The sequence below is a fragment of the Motacilla alba genome, chromosome 2, assembly GCF_015832195.1.
Source record: "Motacilla alba alba isolate MOTALB_02 chromosome 2, Motacilla_alba_V1.0_pri, whole genome shotgun sequence".
Classification (NCBI taxonomy): domain Eukaryota; kingdom Metazoa; phylum Chordata; class Aves; order Passeriformes; family Motacillidae; genus Motacilla; species Motacilla alba.
Genome location: NC_052017.1, coordinates 134318068 through 134336326, shown reverse-complemented (window position 1 = coordinate 134336326; position 18259 = coordinate 134318068). Strand labels below are relative to the sequence as shown.

Sequence of the window (18259 nt, the reverse complement as noted above, 5' to 3'; positions counted from 1 at the left end):
ACCTGCAGTTAAAACAAAAATAAGAGGCCACAAAGAAACCATCTCTCGCTGCTGATATCACCACAAATCGAACTTCATTCTTAGAAGATCCATCAAGATACTGCAGACCAGGACACTCCAGTCTAATTTGGATCTGCACATGTTGTCCAACATGCTCTTTGCCTGGCTACTTAATGGAGGCTGCACTGGTGTGATTAATAGAACACGTGGGGAACAAGTGGCTTTGTGCTGCTCACATCAAAGAGCAGCCAGTGGTACCCTGAGACAGGAGCCACTGGTGTATCTGTGGAATGCAGGCACTCTACTCTTCCTTCTTGGTCTCTGAACATGCTTGCATTTTAAACCTGTCTGGGCAGAACTTTACAGCTTATTTTTGGCAGCATGTGAAAGAGCTTGTTGTCAAGCCTTTAGCTTCAGATTGGTCAGCACAATTTTCTGAAAACTTTTACAGTGTTCAGTCTTTATTCTGTGCGAAGTATGAACTGACTGCAGAGGACTACGTTGCACTTAGAGCAAATGCACTTCAGCTGTCATGTTCCACGTGGAACTTCAGATGTTTACAGATGAGACAAGTCTTCCACAGTTCAGTGTACAAATACCATAAATTTGGTCCCCTCTCACCACAGTGAAGGAAATCAATTGGTAGCTCTGGAGCAAGTTGAGTGCCCATGACGTGCTGCAGCCATTCATTAAGCAAAGACTTTTAAAGTCATGTGCAAAATATTGAAGAACATTAGCAAAAACCTGTAAGAACAAAAGGGTATGACTACTGATGCTAATGTACAGCTTTGACATATGTAAAACAGGCTCAGATTATATTCTGCTAGATTGTGTGAAGAAACAATGTACTCCACCAAGTACTAGCATTGGGTAAATTAAGTCTGGAATAAAGAACTCAAAAAATTTTACATCTATGTGATTCAAATATGCAATTCAAATACAGCAAATAAAGTTACAAACATTGAATTAACACATACTGTGCTGGTTTGGCTGGGATAGAGTTAATATTCTTCATAGTAGCTATTACAGGGCTGCTCCAAACAGTGCTAAGATAGGACTGTTTTCATTATTGCTGAGCGGTGCTTACACACCATCAAGGTCTTTTCTCCTTCTCATCCCACCCCACCACTGCAGGGACTGGGGTGCATAAGGACTGGAGAGAGGACCCATCCAAGACCCCATAAAGCTGTCTTTATGGGGGTCAGCACATAAAGCTGGAGGGAGAAAGAAAGGGGGGATATTTGGAGTGGTCACATTTGTCTTCCATACTAACTTAAGTGGGATGGAGCCCTGCTTTCTTAAAGGTATCTGCATATCTGCCAGCCAATGGGAAGTGGTGAATGAAGTCCTTGTGTGCATGGCTTTTACCTTACCTATTGAACCGTCTTTCAACCCATGAGTTTTCCAACTTTAATGCTTTCAATACTCTTCCTCATCCCACTGGGTGTTGGGGGGAGTGAGTGAGCAGCTGTGTGGGCCTGAGTTGCCAGCAGGGGTAAATCCATGACACATACTGAATGCAAAAACACATTTTAAAAAACAAGATGGATCTTTAAGTGAAAGAATTGTCTTCTTTCTGATCATTATTTAACAGCATAGAGGCAATGACATACAGCAAATATGCTCTAACTGACATGCAGGTAGATTTAAAACAGCACAGGAAGAATATTTGCAGCAGACCCACGATCTTGGCTCCACTTTTGTTTCAGTCTTAGCAGGAGCTTGGTCAGAGACAAAAGATGTTGGAGACACAAGATGTTCGTGACCAGTTACATCTTGTCCCCTTGATGGTGGTATTGCCTTGTGCATACCAACTCCCGTCTGCTGCCAAACTTCACCTTTGGCTGTTGCCAGATTTCTGCCAGACTTGTCTCCCCGTGTGAGCCGGCACTGGAGCCCTCTCGGGCTGGCACCGCCGCTGTCGCTCTGCCCAGCCCCGCGCAGGCGGCGCCGCGGGCGGGCAGCGAGGGGAGCGCTCGCTGTGTCCGTGCCGCAGCCCCGCAGCTCTCCCCAGGCCAAGGGCTGCAGAGGGAATGGGAGCGGCCAGCACCCTCCCGTGCCAAGGGCGCGGGTGCCCCCGAGCGGCTCCTCCGCCGGGAGCTCGCAGCAATGATGCAGCAGCACAACCCGCTGGCACAGGAACGGCTGTTTAAGTGACAGTTTTTACAGTATTCTTCTAATTAGGAGTATGAATATTATTTTGAGCCAGTAATTTTTTACAGTAGCCACCGAGTCACAACAGTATCCTATTGCTCATTCAGTTTTTGCTGACACTTCGCTTCTACTCCACTTTATAGATGATTCTAAAAGATGGGAAAATTTAAACATTCTCACTTCAAAGCCTCTTTCTTGATCCTCTCTATTAATCAAATTTATTTTTGCAGTTATGTATAGACCTGGCTGATGTCACAGTTCCAGATACAAGAATTAAAAATGCATCATGTGACAGTGGCGGATTGCTGAACCCTATTTCAATTCCAAAAGGCCCCAGAGATCCACATTAAAAAAAAAACAACAAACATTAATATGGGCAAAGATAGAAAAGAGTAGTTGTTCAGAATTAGAATAGCGACTCAAAATAAACGTGAAAAGAATTGCTGATGAAAGATATAACTGCCTTTTTCTTAAACAATTCAACCTCTCAAGAATTGGTGAGTAAATACTTGCATCCCATGTCAGAGACTTCAAACAACTCATTCTCTAGAAAAAATGCACAAAAGGAATTTCACCAATAGTTTTATGTAGTCTTAAATTTGTCCTGCTTACTCTGGGAAAATCAGGAAAGCTATGCTCAGCAGTATGTCATATCCCATTTTCCACACTTTTTTTTAGACCTTTCTGCATTTCTGGTCAACATACTTGTTAACTGTGCTTCTCTTCTGAAAATCTTTACAAGGTTCCACAATTGTATAAAGTTATGGATTATTAAAAACAGAAACAGGTGACACCACTTTACAGTCCACCGAGAGAGAGAACCACCTTAGAACCATGAGTCCACAAAATTTTTTATTAAAATAACACCAACTTTAAGAAATCGATGCAGTGCAAAGAAAAATTAATGATTTTTCATCCTTATGAAGTATGTAAACTGCATTCCAATCCTGACATGACTGATGTAATACAGGAAACTGTATCCCAGATGAATGTCAAAGTTAAAGACTGGCATGCTGAGCAAGGAAGGTTCTTATTCTTTGCAAGAGTTCCTTCTTTACACTGTCTGGTACCAAAGCTGAAACACAAATAAGAAAGCAAGAAGTAAAAAAGGACAAAATAAAAAGCATGCTAAAACCATACTTTTACAATAGCCATTTCTATTCTTTCATTGTTCTTGCAATTCTTTTAGTACCTAAAGTAACTGAAACGACTTGATTTTCATATAGCACATCTATATTTTTCCCATTTAAAATAGGCAAAAATTAGGATCTATTGAGAACAACGTTACTGGTCAAGTTTTTTTTTTTTTTTAGCTATTCATAGTCCAGAAAACTGGAAAGTTTGAGGAAAAGGATTATTTAACAGGAAACAGGATATAATCACTAGAACAAGTGTGATTATCGTACCTTTTTTCTTCACAAATTTAAGACCAAAAAAAAAAAATCTCAAATCTGGTGGTCTCTAGTAAGGGTCTCAAGCAAGTTATTTTGAAGGCCTATTTTTATTTAGAACTTAATGAAGTTTCCATCACTAACATCAAACCCTGCTAGAGAGCCTGAGAGGAACAATATAAAGAGGACTGCAGCTTCCTTAAGTGATTTTTTTTTTTGTATTTGTATGCTATGTCCTTTACTCTTCTTATTCCCATTCCACTAGAACTGTTAGTTCTGATTTTCCATCTTAAAATATTTGGAATTTTAAAACATCTGTGTTACATACACAACAATACCAGTAAGTCAATTATAAAAATTAATATAAACATGACTAAATAATCTGCAAAAGTAATCTGAAGGCTCCTACACAATACAAATTCACATGTTTCATTGGCTGTTAATATTAAGCTATTAACATTTTATTTGTAGTTAATATCAAGCTATTAACATTTTTCCTTGAATCCAATACAGACAAGTTCATGATGCTGCTTTCAAAACACAAAAATAGAGGTAGGTATGTTTATTGATGTACTACTCCACCCACATTTGCATTTTCTTACCTCTGCCTTTGGGAGTGATTTCTGCCACCAAATCATCAACAGTAACATGCTCTAATCCTTTTTCTTTAATGACATCTGGGGAAGACCAAGAACAATACCTTAAATCTTTTAATCCATTCATAAAATGACAAAACCTGTGCTGGTGATTAAGAGACAAAACCTGCCTACATGGCCATGGGAGAATACGAAGTAGCATGGGACATAAATACAGGTTATTAGCTCAGTACCTACTGCACTGTACAGGGGATTTTAGTCTCTCACTCATGCCATAGATTAAAGGATGGGAACCTGCCACTGCTGATGCATCTTGATCCGCTCATATTTTAAAAACAAACATGAAATTGTTTTATCTCATCTGAGCATTACCAGATGTGCCTGTTACTAGTGTTGGAGCAGTTCACAAGTTGGCTCACTTATCTCTTAAAACACATTATTTACACAGTAGTAAGAAAGGTGCAACTGGAAAAACACTTTGGAACATACAGTAAGGAAGAGCACAGACAATAAATCCTTACTATTCTTCCAACTGGTTTAAACAAGATTTCTGTACATATTTCAGCCAAGTCAAAAAGTATGTCAGAGAAAAGGAATAAATCTATAGCAAAATAAAGGCTGTTATTAATACACATCAGTATGTTTCATCAGTTTGAAACAACTGTACTTATGGTGCCTTGCACACTACTGAAAAATGCAGAAATGAAAGCAGAGAAGTAATCTCAATTCAGTAGCATGTTTAAACATAAAGTTGCCAGGGATACATTCTTCTTGCCCAGATCTTGTTTAAACTGTCAGTAAAGCCTTCATCTGAGACTTTTATTTGGCCAGAATCTCAGCTGACTACAAAGGAAATTAATTAATTGACCACAGTTACCTTTGCAATGTGCCTTCAACTGATCCTTCCAGCCACATTCAATTAATTTGGCTCTCAGCAACTCTTTAAGGCTGTTAAAACAATGTAGAACTTGTTAGAACAGCAAACAGTCCCAACAGCTTAAATATGCTCCAGTGTTAAAGTCAGGCCTACAATTACTACCCAAGAGCTCCCAGAGCAGCAGCAAAAATGGCTGAACAGCAGGTGAATCCAAACCCAAATGAGTTCCAATTTCAGGTTACCATGTTGGACTATAAGGATTTGGTGCCTCTGGAGCTAACTCACAGAACTGCTTCAGGCAACGTTGATGCTGCAGCCATGGACAAAAAGGCAGAACCCCTTAATTACTCAATCTGACTGAGTCTACTCTGGTAGCAGATGCATGCAGACTTTTAAAGTTGGAGTATTCACCTGATACCAGGTCTTAAAAAAAAGTAAAACCTTCTCCCTCACCTTTCAGGAAGAATTCTGCACTACACAACTGCAGGTTCATCTCCCCAGTTACACATTATATCGTTCTGAGTGAAAATGAAGGATCCTATATCTTAAGCTTCCTCAGCATGGTTAGTTATGTGAGCTTAAGCAACAAGGATTCAGGCATTACTGGAAAAGACACAACAATCTGCCACAATGAAGCATCTACTGCATATATCAAAATAGAATATTGTAAGTTAGCTAAAAAAGTGAAAATTAGTACTAAACAAACAGAAGAAAGGAAAATGAAAGTAAGATATGATAAATAACTTTAATATCTTTTACCCTTTTCTCCATTAGCTAGGAAGCCTGCTTATCCTGTACTATCCTAAGTAACTCTAGCAAAACCCTGTTTTCATAAATGAAAGGATTGTAGCAAGAGGCTGAACAGTGTAGGTCTAGTCCCTTTTACTCAGTGAATTGTGTAGAGAGCAGATGAACTGATGACAAAAAGCAGAGTAAGAATACAGGTGAAATTGGCTGCCTCTGAATATTTCTTAGTTCAAGAAATCTAAGTGCTCTGCCTGTGATCACAGTACAGCTCTGATAAGGCCTGTTTATAAGACAGCTTTTGACATCCTGATAACACCCTTCCTATTCTTAAATTAGCATAAGATAGATCTCAATACCATTTCAATAAATTGCTTGCTTTTCTCAAGCTCTATGCAATCTTCCAGGGGATGGTCACAACCAGGAAAGATACAAAGCAGAGACAGCAAGTCAGGCTACAAAACGTTACACCAGGCACAAGGCTATGCCATGACCCAAGAAAAAATTTCTTCTCATAGAGGTCTTTAAAACTGAAGGAAATAGAGCTTTTGGTGCATGGTGTTGCAAGCGCAGTGAAACGATGAGGAGGGAAATGTCATAAGCACTCTAGTGATATGTAAATACAACATCAATAAAACAGACTGAAGAGACAACAACAGGCCAAAAAATTGTGCAATTTACTTGTTTGCCCTGATTGGGATCTCTGCAATGACTTGCACAAGCACTCCTTTATGTATTCTACAATATATTGCTTTATCTAACAAGAGAAGAGGTAGAACCACAAGAAAAACTTGAAAGCAAAAAGGAAACTTTTATTTCCTTCTCCTTATCAGGAAATAACAAGATTTAGCTGCAGCAAATTGAATGGAAGGATGATTCTTACACGAATCTAGGGCATTCCAACATTAAATACCTGTGTAAGAGAAAGCTTTAGAGTTCATAAACTGATTACCCATCTTTTATTTCCCCACTATTTCTTTTCTATTGGAAAACAAAAATAAAACTGTTCCAAAGGCGTTTTTAAAAATAGCTTATGCAACACTCAAGACTTTCTACGTGCAGCATTTAAAGAATTTAGAACTGAGTTTACTTTATGGAGCTTATTGTACTTCTAGGTGTAGTGCAGTCTTAATGTATTTAAAGCCTCTCACCGGCATGGAGTAGGAATTCAACTTACCGCTCCCGCTCTCCTGTTTCTATTAGCTTTTGGTTAATGGTTGCTCTCATCTGCGCATCTTTATTCATTTTGGAAACCTAGGTTTTCCACAAACCTACACAGAGCAAAGCAGAGTTTCGACAAATGCCGGTGTCATTCACTCAACAAAAAAAAGTGACCAAAACAGAATAACACGCAGTGTTCCGCCCACTGAGGCATCCCCGCGGTTAATGACCGGAGCACCAGTGTGTGGCCAGCTCAGGGGCGAGCTCGGCACGGCACCCACCCGGCTCCCCGAGCGCCGAGCACCGGCACTTCACCGGGCCGCCTGCGCGGGCACGGCCCCCCCTCTCCGGGCGCGGCCTCTCCGCAGCCCGGCCCTCCCGCCCGGCGCCCGCGGCGCTCGGCCCGCCCAGCGGCGCCCCGGAGCGAGGGAGCGGCGCGGGGAAGGCCGGCGCGGTTCGCTCCCGGCTCGCCCCCGGCCGGCTCCCGGCTCACCGCCCGCCGCAGCCCCGCCGGTCCGTGCGGCAGAGGCGGAGCCGCCCGCAGGGCGCGCCACGCGCCGCAGCCCCTCCGCTCCTGGGCGCGGGTGCCGCCGGGAAACGTAGTCCGGGCTCTGCGACTACAGCTCCCAGCGCGCCCCGGGCGCGGGGCTGCCTCCCGGCCCGGACTACGGCTCCCAGCATGCACTTCGGCGGCCGGGCGCCCGCTCATCCTCTTCCCGTGGTGCTCCGCGGCCGCTGCCGCGCGTTCCCCGAGGGCCCGCGGAGTTGCCGGCGCTTCCCGAAGTTTTCCCTGAGCCGCGGGATGGCGGGCGCCACCCACTGCTCCCTGCAGGCCAAGCGCCTGCTGCTGGACCCCAAGTTCGAGGGATACAAGCTGTCGCTGGAGCCGCTGGCCTGCTACCAGCTGGGGCTGGACGCGGGTGAGGAGCGGGCGCGGCGCGGGGCTGATCCCGCCGGGCATCCCTTGGGCAGCGCGCGGGGACGGATCCCGCCGCGTTTCCCTTCGTCCCCTCGCGGTGCTCCGCGGCCCTCGCTGCAGGGTGCCCCGAGCTGGGGACAGCCCGGCCCGCAGCGCCGGCAGTCCCGCGCCTCTGGAACGGCGCGCGGTTCAGGGATCGAGCGCTTCGTCCCGGCTTTTCCCGTTATAATTGCCGCAGTCGGCCAGGGGCGTTGGCGGCCTCCCCGCCAGGTGGCTTCGTGGTGGCCCGAGGTGTCTGACTTGTCAGACCTCTGCCTTAGCCTGCTCCTGCTGCGCTTAGGTCCTAAATGAGTAAGGAAACCCGTGTCCGAAATCTGCTCTTGCTTGTGCAGGCAAGGTGAGGCCAGGTGACCAGCTGAGGTGCTTCACAGCGGAGTGTGAACGGAGCACATGCGGTTTAGAGAAATGCGTATGAAATTAACGTCTTGTACAAACTTCAGCAAATTAGCTGTTCTTCTTTCTTAGTCTGCCCAGAGTTCAGAGGTGAATCTTCATGTCATGGATTCCATGCCCTGCTTTCTCTGCCAAGCATCCTTAGTGTTTGAGATGCTGGTCCGTTAACACGCTAATTCACTGAGGAGTACATTAGCACAAAGTCCTGTTGGATATGCGCCTACAATCTTAGCCATGCCCTGAAATATCTCAGCACTCTACGTTTACTGATTAGAGAAAATCAGGTCTTTTTGTAAGGTGGGTGAGTTAGTTTGGTTTTCTTTGTAAAGCTGAGACAGTAAACACAATTTGTGTGGATTAATCTGTCTCTATACGTTTACTGAACAGTATAGCCGTCTACAGAGTGACCCATTACATGCTACTTTAGTTTTGTGTAGAACATACTCTCTTCGTGGTAGATCAGAAAGGTGTGTTTGCCATGCTGAGTTGTCAGCAGTAGGAAGGAAGTTTTTACATAAATTTTGTGTTGAAGGTTAAGTGAATGAGACTGTATCTGTGGTAGGACTGCAAAATTTAATGAGAGTAACATTTTTACTGTAAGACTGCTTTAGGTGTCTTCTTTCAAAACACAGCCCAAATGCAGGTGAGTGGGTGCATGAGTGTGCTGCAGTTGTGTCAGAGAGAGCAGCAGTGTAGCATTGGTGCACTCCCTGAGTTTGTCTCTTATTTGCTGTTCTGCCTATGGTCAAGCAAACTTTGTGGTTCTTGGATAGTCAGTTGTGCACCTGTTCTAAATAGGTGAGGATTACAGATCTTCATTAAAATACATGAACAATGGAGTTGCTAATGGAGAGATGGATCTACTCAGTTCTTGTCTGTTCAGATACTTTATATCATGGTTACAGTAACTGTGTAAGTGTGTAATAGAGGATTGATATGTGTGACTGTGTTCTTTTCTTTCCCCACTTCCCACAGGACAAAGACCGTGACTCATTTCAGTCTAACTTACTCAACTGTGCTACAGAGTCACTAATACTAACTCGTATTTTCTGTTCTGTGTGTGCATATGTAGATATAGATACTGGTCCTCTGAAGAGTGGAAAGCTTTTATTGTTGTTCTTGTGTTTTGGAATTAATAACAGGAAGTGTATCAGGCCTTATATCTGTCTTCCAGATGTTTTGATTGCAGCCTGCTCTTCAGCCCTACGGCTGCCTCCTTCTTCTCCTTGCGGTTTTCTTTTGTGTCCTTCAAGGCAGTTTACTCACAGTGCAGAGGTGTTCTGTACCTGACTTTTGTATTTCCCAGTGTCAGTGGTCTACACATGTGTTAGATTTAGGGTATCCTTCCAAATTGATTTTTGTATTGTGCAGGAGTGATGGATTGAGTAGTAGAGGTTGTGGATGGTGTGTAGGCTGTGGCTTTTTCAAACTACTGCATGGGAGAAGAAGCCAGTGGTGTTTGGGAAGGCCAAGAACTTCTGCTTTCCAGCACACTTGTGTGCAGATTCAAAGCCTCTAGAACATGATGAAGAGCTTGGTAGTTTTGGGGTTATTAAATGAATATTGGTCACTGTGTGAAGAATTTGATTTAATTTCCTCAAAGTGGGACTGAGTGCAATAGCTGAAAAAAAGTAAAATGTTTAGGAACACTGTCAGTACAATTATTTCCGATTTTATTCACAACTGTTTGCAAAAATAATGTAGTAGAATCTGGAAGATTAATGTAAAAAGGCAGTTGATTTTTTGTTTTGCAGAAAAAGATTTAATGAGTGTTTGTCTCAAATGACCTGAGATTTGTAGTTCTGCTTGGGTGGCATCCCATATTTGGTGGCAGTTAAGGGGAATATGTGAGTTTTAAAGTACTTGGAATACATGACAATAAAAAGAAGTAAGTGCTTGTTCTTAAGTAGAACTGAGTTTTAACTCAGCTATAGTTGAAGTGTTTATTATCTATTTTTATGAATTTCACTGCTAGCTATAAAATAAAATGACAAAAAAAATGCCTTGTGGAATTGATGCAGTCTTCAGCCCCTGGAGCAGGTGGATAGCATATGTGGTGTTGTGTGACAACTTGTAGTGGTTGTCATGTTCCTGAGGACTACAGTGAGCTTCATTTTCTGACCATCGTGTAAAACCTAGTGTTCAGTTCTCATATGCCTTCAGCTGGTTGACTGTGGTTGCCAGGAATTTGCTGTGGTCAGGTATGCGACTGACATTTTAAGAAACAATTTATTTATTGATCTCTGATAGAAGGTGATTTTCTAATAAATTTCTAAAAATGTATGGACACAGTGAAGAAGAATGAGGGCAATATGATACTGTCCCTTCTCTTTTAAATACTATGATGTGCATATTCTTATTTTATTTCTTCCTTATTCCAACCCATTCTGTCCTAGTTAATGCTAAACTGTAACAGTCATTTGTTTTCTCATCTCTCCTCCTGGTAATATATTTCAACTAGTAATGAGTCCTATATTGTTATGCTTTTAATTCCTAGCTCTTCACTGTACATTTTATCTTTCTCCATACTTTTCTTATTTTGAGATGTTTCCTTTGCATTGAGTTTTGTAATGCCTTTTTTTAGATCACCTAGTGTTTAGGAGGGACAAGTGAGCATCTTGGTTGTGGTTATCTCTTCTGCCCTAATCTGAGCTCAGCAGAGTCCAAAGCAGAGATTGTGGGGCAAATCCTTGTCTCCAGCAAGGAACATGTCCAAGTTGCATAACATTTTTAGGGGATCGAGACCATTGCTGTTTACTGGTTAGAGGTCTCTTAATTCCTTTTCCTTTCCAGAGGCTTGGAATTTATGCAGATGTGGATGTCCCTGATCCCCTTCCTCTCTATCTTGTCTGTTTGGCAGGACCATTGTACCTGTAATGTAGTAGTGGATGCTTTTCAGTATAGCTACAGCTGAGTAAACATTTGCTCTGAGGTGGAGCTGCTGATCAAACCAGGAGCATTTACAGAGAGTGCATTCCTTTGATCGTGTGCATTTATCAGTTTTATCACTTTTTTTGAAAAATGGTGGTAATGCATGCTGCTTAAAAGGCCGACTTCAGTGAAAAGTTGCTCATCAGTAGTGCTACATGGAAAACAAGTTTGTGACTTTCCATGGAGAAAAAGGCACTGGTATGTTTCAAACATTTATAGAGATTTTTATTTGCATTTTCCATTATTTGAAAAATTAAATATAAAAAGAATGTTTAAATTAATGTATGGGAAATAGTAAGAAATGGTGAACTTTTTCAGACATTTGCTGCTGTAATCCATAGAAGTTTAGGTCTCAGGCACATATTTCCTCAACAACAACAAGTTGCTGCCTTCAACAATAAAATGATGGTTTTTCTAATTAAAAGAAAAAGTGTTAATGCAGGGTTAGAAGGATCTTTGAATGCTGATACTAGAAAATAAATTATCTCTTCCACTAATGGACCAGTGTGTCTGCAATACAAAATTGCTTCCACTGGGTGGCATTGCAAAACAAGGCATGACATACAAGCATATAATATTTGATGTCACAGAATATGCTGGTATAATTACTTTGCCTATTTTGCACTTTTGTAAAGTTGCTTTGGTGTATTCAAAAAAACATCTAAAAATGGAGGGGCTGTTTGGGGGTTGTTCCTCACCCTTTTTTTCTCTATGTTTCTTTTTTTTTTCCCTCCAGTTCTGCTGCATAGTGTTTAGCAGTATAAGATCCTTAATTGAGAGTTCTTTATTCAGAGCAGATTTTTTTTTTTATTTTTGCATTGCAGACTAGTAATTATAATAATATCTAGCTAGGGATCATATAGTGACAGTTAGGTTAGGGATGTGTTACTTCTGTTGATTCTTATGAATTACTTTGTATTTAGTGCTTTTGCTTTTAAGGAAAGCATTGTGAGTGCAAATATTTTTTTAAATTATGTTTCAACTGTTTTGAGTCAAATTATTTCTTTTAAAGCGTGGAACTGGTAGAGATAAATACAATTCTAGAAAAGTAGCATAGTTTTCTTTGTACTGGTCCAAAATATCCCATGCAACTAGGGTTGTTGGGAAATAATGTTGAAACCTGAGATTCATTTTATACTAAAGCAAGTCTGTATACTTGCTTTCTTTTCTGGTATGAATAACTGTGTATGAATCAGTGTTGCTGGGTTACCATGGTGCAGGTGTGTTTATCAGAAATTTGAAAGGGACCACATATCGTTCTGTTGAATAGCTGCCATTGACTGCTGCTTCTTAATTGAACCCAAACAGACTAGTGAACCCATTGAGACTGGTGCATTAGTCTGATTCTGAAAAATCACATAAAAAAAACCCAAAAACAAACCAAACCCAGGAAAAAAATTAAAAAACGTAAAACAAATCAAACAACAACAAATCAGAAAAAAAATCTTCACTGAACAACTAAATTAAAACTCATAAAACTGTGTAACTGTAAGACTGAATAAGGTGATGATCTGATTAAAGTATTTCTTCTTCTCCATTTATATTAACTTTATATTATTTATATTATTTATATTAATTTTTCTGAATTTTCTTTATTAAAAGTCTCTGTTTCTTTTCTCTTGTCTCCTTTATTTTTTTTGCACTCAGGTCTTTTCTTTTTTTTTGAAAGACCATCAAGAAACCTTGAATCTTGAAGGCTGTAGAAAGGAAGGAATGAATTTCACCCTAGTGTAGAATCTTCTATAAACTATCTAAGCACATGGTATGTGATAGCAGATGGCAGATTTCACTTGGTCACAGTATGGGTTTCAATTAATGGAGAATGGAATAGGTTCTTTAGTTGCTTCATCTTGGCAGAGCTATACATATGGATAATATGTTCTGAAAGCAGTTGGCTACCTACTTTGAAGTGTTTCATGACAAGACAATAAACATTTGTCAGATGTCCTAATTTCAAATCACCTGTGTATTGTATAGTTTCTGACTTCTGTTTATAGAATTATTTACATATTGCAATAATACAAGGGATTTGGATCTCCTATTCCTGACCCCTTTTATTATTCAGAGTTTATCAGAGCTACAGTCAGAAAAGTAAAGGACAGAGAGTTCATGTTCTTCCAGATTTTATAAAGTTTATCACCTTGCAATCAGCTAATCAATAGTTTATTGTTCCAAGAATCTTTGTGAAAAGTTGTACATTTGCTTTAGGAATCATCTAGTTTGGAGTATTTAGGCTCTTTTTTAGTTTCAGCTCTGACAGGAACAACACACTAGGGGAGTGGGGAGGGAGAAGTGGAGGAAGGAAGCCTTACCATTTCAGGGGTTTTGTGCTAAAAAATCTTTACATGTTTCTGCATGTATATTCTAATTTCATAGGATCAGCTATATAGGAAGTAGATTATATGTGCTTGGTTTCACTGATAATAATTATCCTGGATTGTATTTGGTTTGGTCTCTAATATTTTGCAAAACATTTATGTCATCTCTTGTGTTGGGAAAAATGTCTCTGTGATAAAGCTTGGTTACACAAACAGCTTTAAAATGCATTTTCACAATATATTCTATTTTTTACAGTGTAATTTAGAGTAAAATATTTTAGTTAATTAAAGTAGGAATTGGAATGGGTAGCAGTCCTTGCCATTAAGACAGGTGTATTTTCTTCTCAGCCCTTTGTTGATATTCTAGCTTGTTTTGAAGGGCCATAATTTGTGGAACAGTAATTTGTTAATTGCAGAGGTACGGAAATCCCTCCTGTGTGGTGAATATGAATAATGATTTGATCTGGGTGGAATTAAAACTGCTGGTTTGCAAATATCAACAGTGATTAGAAGACTAATTGCTAATTACACTGTCATTTTGGAAGCATTTTGTATTGTATGATTGGATTTTTTATTAATCAGGCAGCATAATCTTGCATAGTTTCCTAAAGCCACTGTTATGCTAATAGCCAGTGTCTCTGACAGGGTCTGTTCTGAGCCATGCAGGGATTGTCTGGTTGTTGCGTTTGTGATTGCTGTGCAGTGGCACTGATGGTGCTGCTAAATGAGCTGCTCTTTGCAGGAATTGGTATTCTGCCACAGTAAACTACTTCTGCTGCAGTAGGGTTCAGGTGGATGCTGAAGAAGAGTCAGAAGTCTGAGTGCTGCTGCAGAAAGTTGTGAATGGTCTCTGTTATGGGGTGGGATGGAAGTGAAATACTGGAAATAGATTTTCTCTGTTTCTGAGCAGAAAAGGGAAAAAAGTAGAAGTTAAAAGATCAGGAGCTACAATCTTGTGTGAGAAGGATTAGCCTTGAGGTGCATTTCATATCCTCTGGGTTTGAGTGCTAGTTATCATAGACTGACAGTTTACTTGTAACTTTCTAAAGGAATTCTGTTGAGTGAAGTTCAAGATAAGTTTCCTGCAGGAAAGCTAAGAATCCTGGGTTGTCCCTACTGGAGAATGAAATGGAGTTCTAGTCTATCTGAGACTATTTACAGAACAATGGACTAGACCTCTGCTAATGTATTTTGAGGTGTTTGGACTACAGCTGCTGCATCTCTGTATAGATACGGAATAGGAGGAAAAAAGCTGCACATAATTTAAATAAAAACCTGGTTAGTCTCAACAGATAATCCAGTCCTGATTACTGTTAGTTAAGTAGAGGTTTTCTATTTGGAAAAATGTTGCTCAAGTGAATGACTGTAGGTACCATGCTTCTTGCCTTGAAGAAGGTAGTATTCTAGTGAATAGCCATTCTTTGCAGCCTCTTTCAATTAGAAAAACTTGGTCTGAAATTTTTATGGTATCTTTGACATTTCTGGAAATTTCAGCCTCAGTGAGAGTGCTAAGGACATAGTGGGGGATTGTTGTTTGTTTGCTTTTGATTTCTGTTGTAATTTTGTTTGGTGCTTTTGGTTTTTTGTTTTGGTTTTTTTTTTTTTTTTGTAATTACTGTGAACTAATTCTGCTTTGTACTGTTTTAATCTTTTGCCTTTCAAGTGTTGGTATAGTAGTTCAGAATTTAAGACCATGAAATCCATGTGGTTATATGGAATATTTCTTTTGGCTGCTGTTTTCCTAGAGTTACTATAGAGCAGACTTTTTTTCCCTTACTGTAATGTAAAGTAGGTTTGACATTGTTGTTGCATGTGTGTAGATGTGTGTTCTGTCCTGTGAGGGTTATTGATAAATTGGACCTCAGCACATGCTGGGAGACAGGGTGGAGGTGTATTGGTTTGCATGGCAAGGTTTTGGTAATGGGGGCTGCAAGGGAAGGCTCCTGTGAGAAGCTGCTGGAAGCTTTCCCCCTGTCTGACAGAGCCAATCCCAGCCGGCTCCGAGATGGAGCCGACACTGGCCAAGGCTGAGCCCATCAGCCGTGGTGGTGGTGCCTCTGGGGTAATAAATTGTTAAAGTATAAAAAGCTGCTGCACAAGAACTGCAGCCAGAGAGAGGAGTGAGGCTGTGTGAGAGAAACCATGCTGCAGACACTTAAGGTCAGTGAGGAAGAAGTGGAAGGAGATGCTCTCAATGCCAGAGCAGAGAGTCCCCTGCAGCCTGCGGTGAATACCATGGTGATACAGGTTGTTCCCCTGCAGCCCATGGAGGCCCCTAGGGGAGCAGAGATCCACCTGCAGCCTGTGAAGGACCCCATGCTGGAGCAGGTGGTGCACCTGACTGAGGCTGTGATGGCATGGAAAAAGCCCATGCTGGAGCAGGCTCCAGGTAGGACCTGTGATCTCATGGGGAGAGGAGTCCACATCACAGCAGGTTTGGTGGCAAGACTTCTGACTCCACTGGGCACCCACGCCGGTGCAGTCTCTCCTGAAGGACTGTGACCTGTGGAAGGGAACCACTCCAGAACAGTTTGTGAAGAACTGCAGCCTGTGGAAAGAACTCACCTTAGAAAAGTTTGTGAAGGATTGTCTCCTGTGGAAAGGACTCCTTGCTGGAGCAGGGGAAGAGAATGAGGAGGAAGGAGACGCAGAGAGGTGTGATGAACTGACCTCAACCTCCATTCCCTGTCTCCTGTGCCACTGGAGAGGGGAGGAGGGAGTAACCAGTGGGAATGAAGTTGAGCCTGGGAAGAAGGGAGGGTTGGGGGAACTGTCTTTTAAAATTTGGTTTTATTTCTCATTACCCTAGTCTGATTGTCAGTAAATTAAACTAATTTCCCCAGCTTGAGTCTGTTTTGCCTGTGACAGTAACAGGTGAGCGATCTCTCCTTGTGCTCATCCTCTCTCGTGAGCCTCATGTTTTCTCTCCCCTGTCCAGCTGAGGAGGGAAGTGACATGTCTAGTGGCTTTAGTGGGCATCTGGCATTCAGCCAGGGCAAACCCACCACAACAGGCCACTGTAAATGGTAATGATGATGAGATAATCAAAGCAAATGACTGCAGTGGCCTTCAGGGTGGATGACTTGCTTTCCAAGTTTATGGTGAAATTTTAAACTATGTATACATAATGTATTTTTCTTCAAATGTAACAGAGCTGTGGAATGAAAATGGAAGAATTATTTTTAAATTACTAGTTTGAATTTTAAATTACTAAATTGTAAATAAATGATTGTTAAAATTGTCTTTTTCTTTTCCCTCCAGCTGTAGCAGAAGTGCAGCTTCGTGATGATCAATATACCCTTGACCACATGCGTGCTTTTGGCATGTATAATTATCTTCACCTCGATTCCTGGTACCAGGATAATGTCTACTATGTTGATCAGTTTGGAAGGGTTATGAATCTGTCAGTGACTCTGGTAAGAATAAAATATTTTTTTTAAACCACTGAATTGGAAAAGATGGGAGCAGATGAGATAGAAAATACTGCCAAGTAGTATCCAAACGCAAAAATTGGGGGAAGCTATTGCCACGAAGATAGGTGGAAGATATTTCAACAAAAATGCATTTCACCAGGAAGAATAAAAGGATTTTAAGTGAGGTTTCTGACTTCTTTATGCTAATAATATTGCATTAGTGTTGCTGCAGTGTGTGTTGCAATAGCCCTGTCCCTCCTGCTTAAGGGGACAGGAGCACGCAGGAGTTGAAGATGCTTGTGGCCAAAAGGAAAAACAAAAGCCAGGGGGTTCACAAAAGCTTACAGAGGTTTTTTTAGTGAGTTACACATTTGGTATGGAAATTGAAATGTTAGTCCCTCACCTCCTAGTACAAACACAGAGCAGTGGGCTGATGGGGTGTTCGGGGTCCTGGAGGTGCTGCCTGGGCTTGGTGGGGTACCTGTTTATGGGTCAGTTTCTCCACTTGGAAAATAAATGACTCACTTTCTATACATGTTAGTTATCATGTGAAGTTTGTTCTTTCAGTCCCTTCTGGAAATAGGTTGGAGGGCTTAGGGGTTCTCTGGTGGTCTTATCTCCCCGCTGCAGTCCATGTGGACATCCACTTCTCCACATTGTTCCTAAATGCATGTTGTACTGTGCTGTGCTTATCTCTAGGAGCTGAAACAAGGACGTTTGTCCCAGAAAAGTGCTGTCCTACCTCAGTGTGGCCCCTGTCTCCAGCCACATCCTGTTTTTTCTCACAGTGTGTTATTACCAACAAACCTTGGTTGAGTCCACAGCCTGTGGCTATCACTGCTGGAGGCATACAGATTAGCTCTTTTCTTTTAGGCTTCTACATAGTGGTACATCTGCTTCCATTCTGGGCAAGATGGACATGATGACAAGCTGAAGGAAAGGGAAGATGCTTTTTTCCTAGCTGCTTTTCTCTTTCTCCCTGGCATTGCTTGATGTTTGTTTGCTAGCTTGAAAACCCAGTCATTGTATATGTGTTAGAATTAGAAATGCTCAATCTTGGCATAATTTGTTGGAGGCAAAAAGGTGGGTGGCCATGAGAGAAGTTGAAATAGTGTAAGCAAGCTAGGCCAAGTCTGAAATTTCTGCTGTTATACTGGTGGTCCTAAGTAATCAAACAGTATTTCTTTTGAGCCATTTTAATGCAGGCATGCTTCTGTTTCTTTACAAATCTATCCTTCATTTCAGAGAGGGAAGGACATGGTTCTGTGAACACCATGTCTAGCACATACAGTTGTAGTACTT

The 18259-nt window shown here is 41.4% G+C and overlaps 2 protein-coding genes across 4 annotated transcripts in view; one reads left to right on the top strand and one right to left on the bottom strand.

Annotated features, from left to right (window-relative positions):
• Window positions 1-2353: 2353 nt before the first annotated feature.
• On the bottom strand, window positions 2354-7545 carry ENY2 (ENY2 transcription and export complex 2 subunit). 3 transcript variants are annotated; one of them, XM_038128329.1, is made up of 5 exons: window positions 7417-7545; window positions 6940-7033; window positions 5019-5089; window positions 4148-4222; window positions 2990-3229 (listed from the first exon to the last, which is right to left on the bottom strand). In XM_038128329.1, exons 2-5 carry the CDS (start codon window positions 7005-7007, stop codon window positions 3153-3155), a joined length of 291 nt encoding a protein of 96 aa, XP_037984257.1. In that variant the 5' UTR covers window positions 7008-7033; window positions 7417-7545; the 3' UTR covers window positions 2990-3152. The 3 variants fall into 3 exon arrangements, with proteins under 3 accessions (XP_037984258.1, XP_037984257.1, XP_037984259.1); XM_038128331.1 differs by lacking the exon at window positions 7417-7545 and adding an exon at window positions 7205-7396; XM_038128330.1 differs by lacking the exon at window positions 7417-7545 and having other exon boundaries at window positions 2354-3229; window positions 6940-7395.
• Window positions 7546-7617: 72 nt separating this feature from the next.
• Window positions 7618-18259, top strand: part of NUDCD1 (NudC domain containing 1) — a 35865-nt gene continuing 25223 nt past the window's right edge. The window contains exons 1-2 of the mRNA XM_038128328.1: window positions 7618-7843; window positions 16806-16960. Coding sequence (XP_037984256.1) covers window positions 7726-7843; window positions 16806-16960 — 273 coding nt within the window. The 5' untranslated portion in view covers window positions 7618-7725. The remainder of the gene's footprint in view (window positions 7844-16805; window positions 16961-18259) is intronic.

Coding starts and splice junctions, on each gene's coding strand:
- ENY2 (XM_038128329.1), bottom strand. CDS start 7,007: ATGAATAAAGATGCGCAGATGAGAGCAACCATTAACCAAAAGCTAATA. Junction 4,223..5,018: donor GTTGAAGGCACATTGCAAAG/GTAACTGTGGTC, acceptor GGTCTTCCCCAG/ATGTCATTAAAGAAAAAGGA. Junction 3,230..4,147: donor AATCACTCCCAAAGGCAGAG/GTAAGAAAATGC, acceptor TTTGTGTTTCAG/CTTTGGTACCAGACAGTGTA.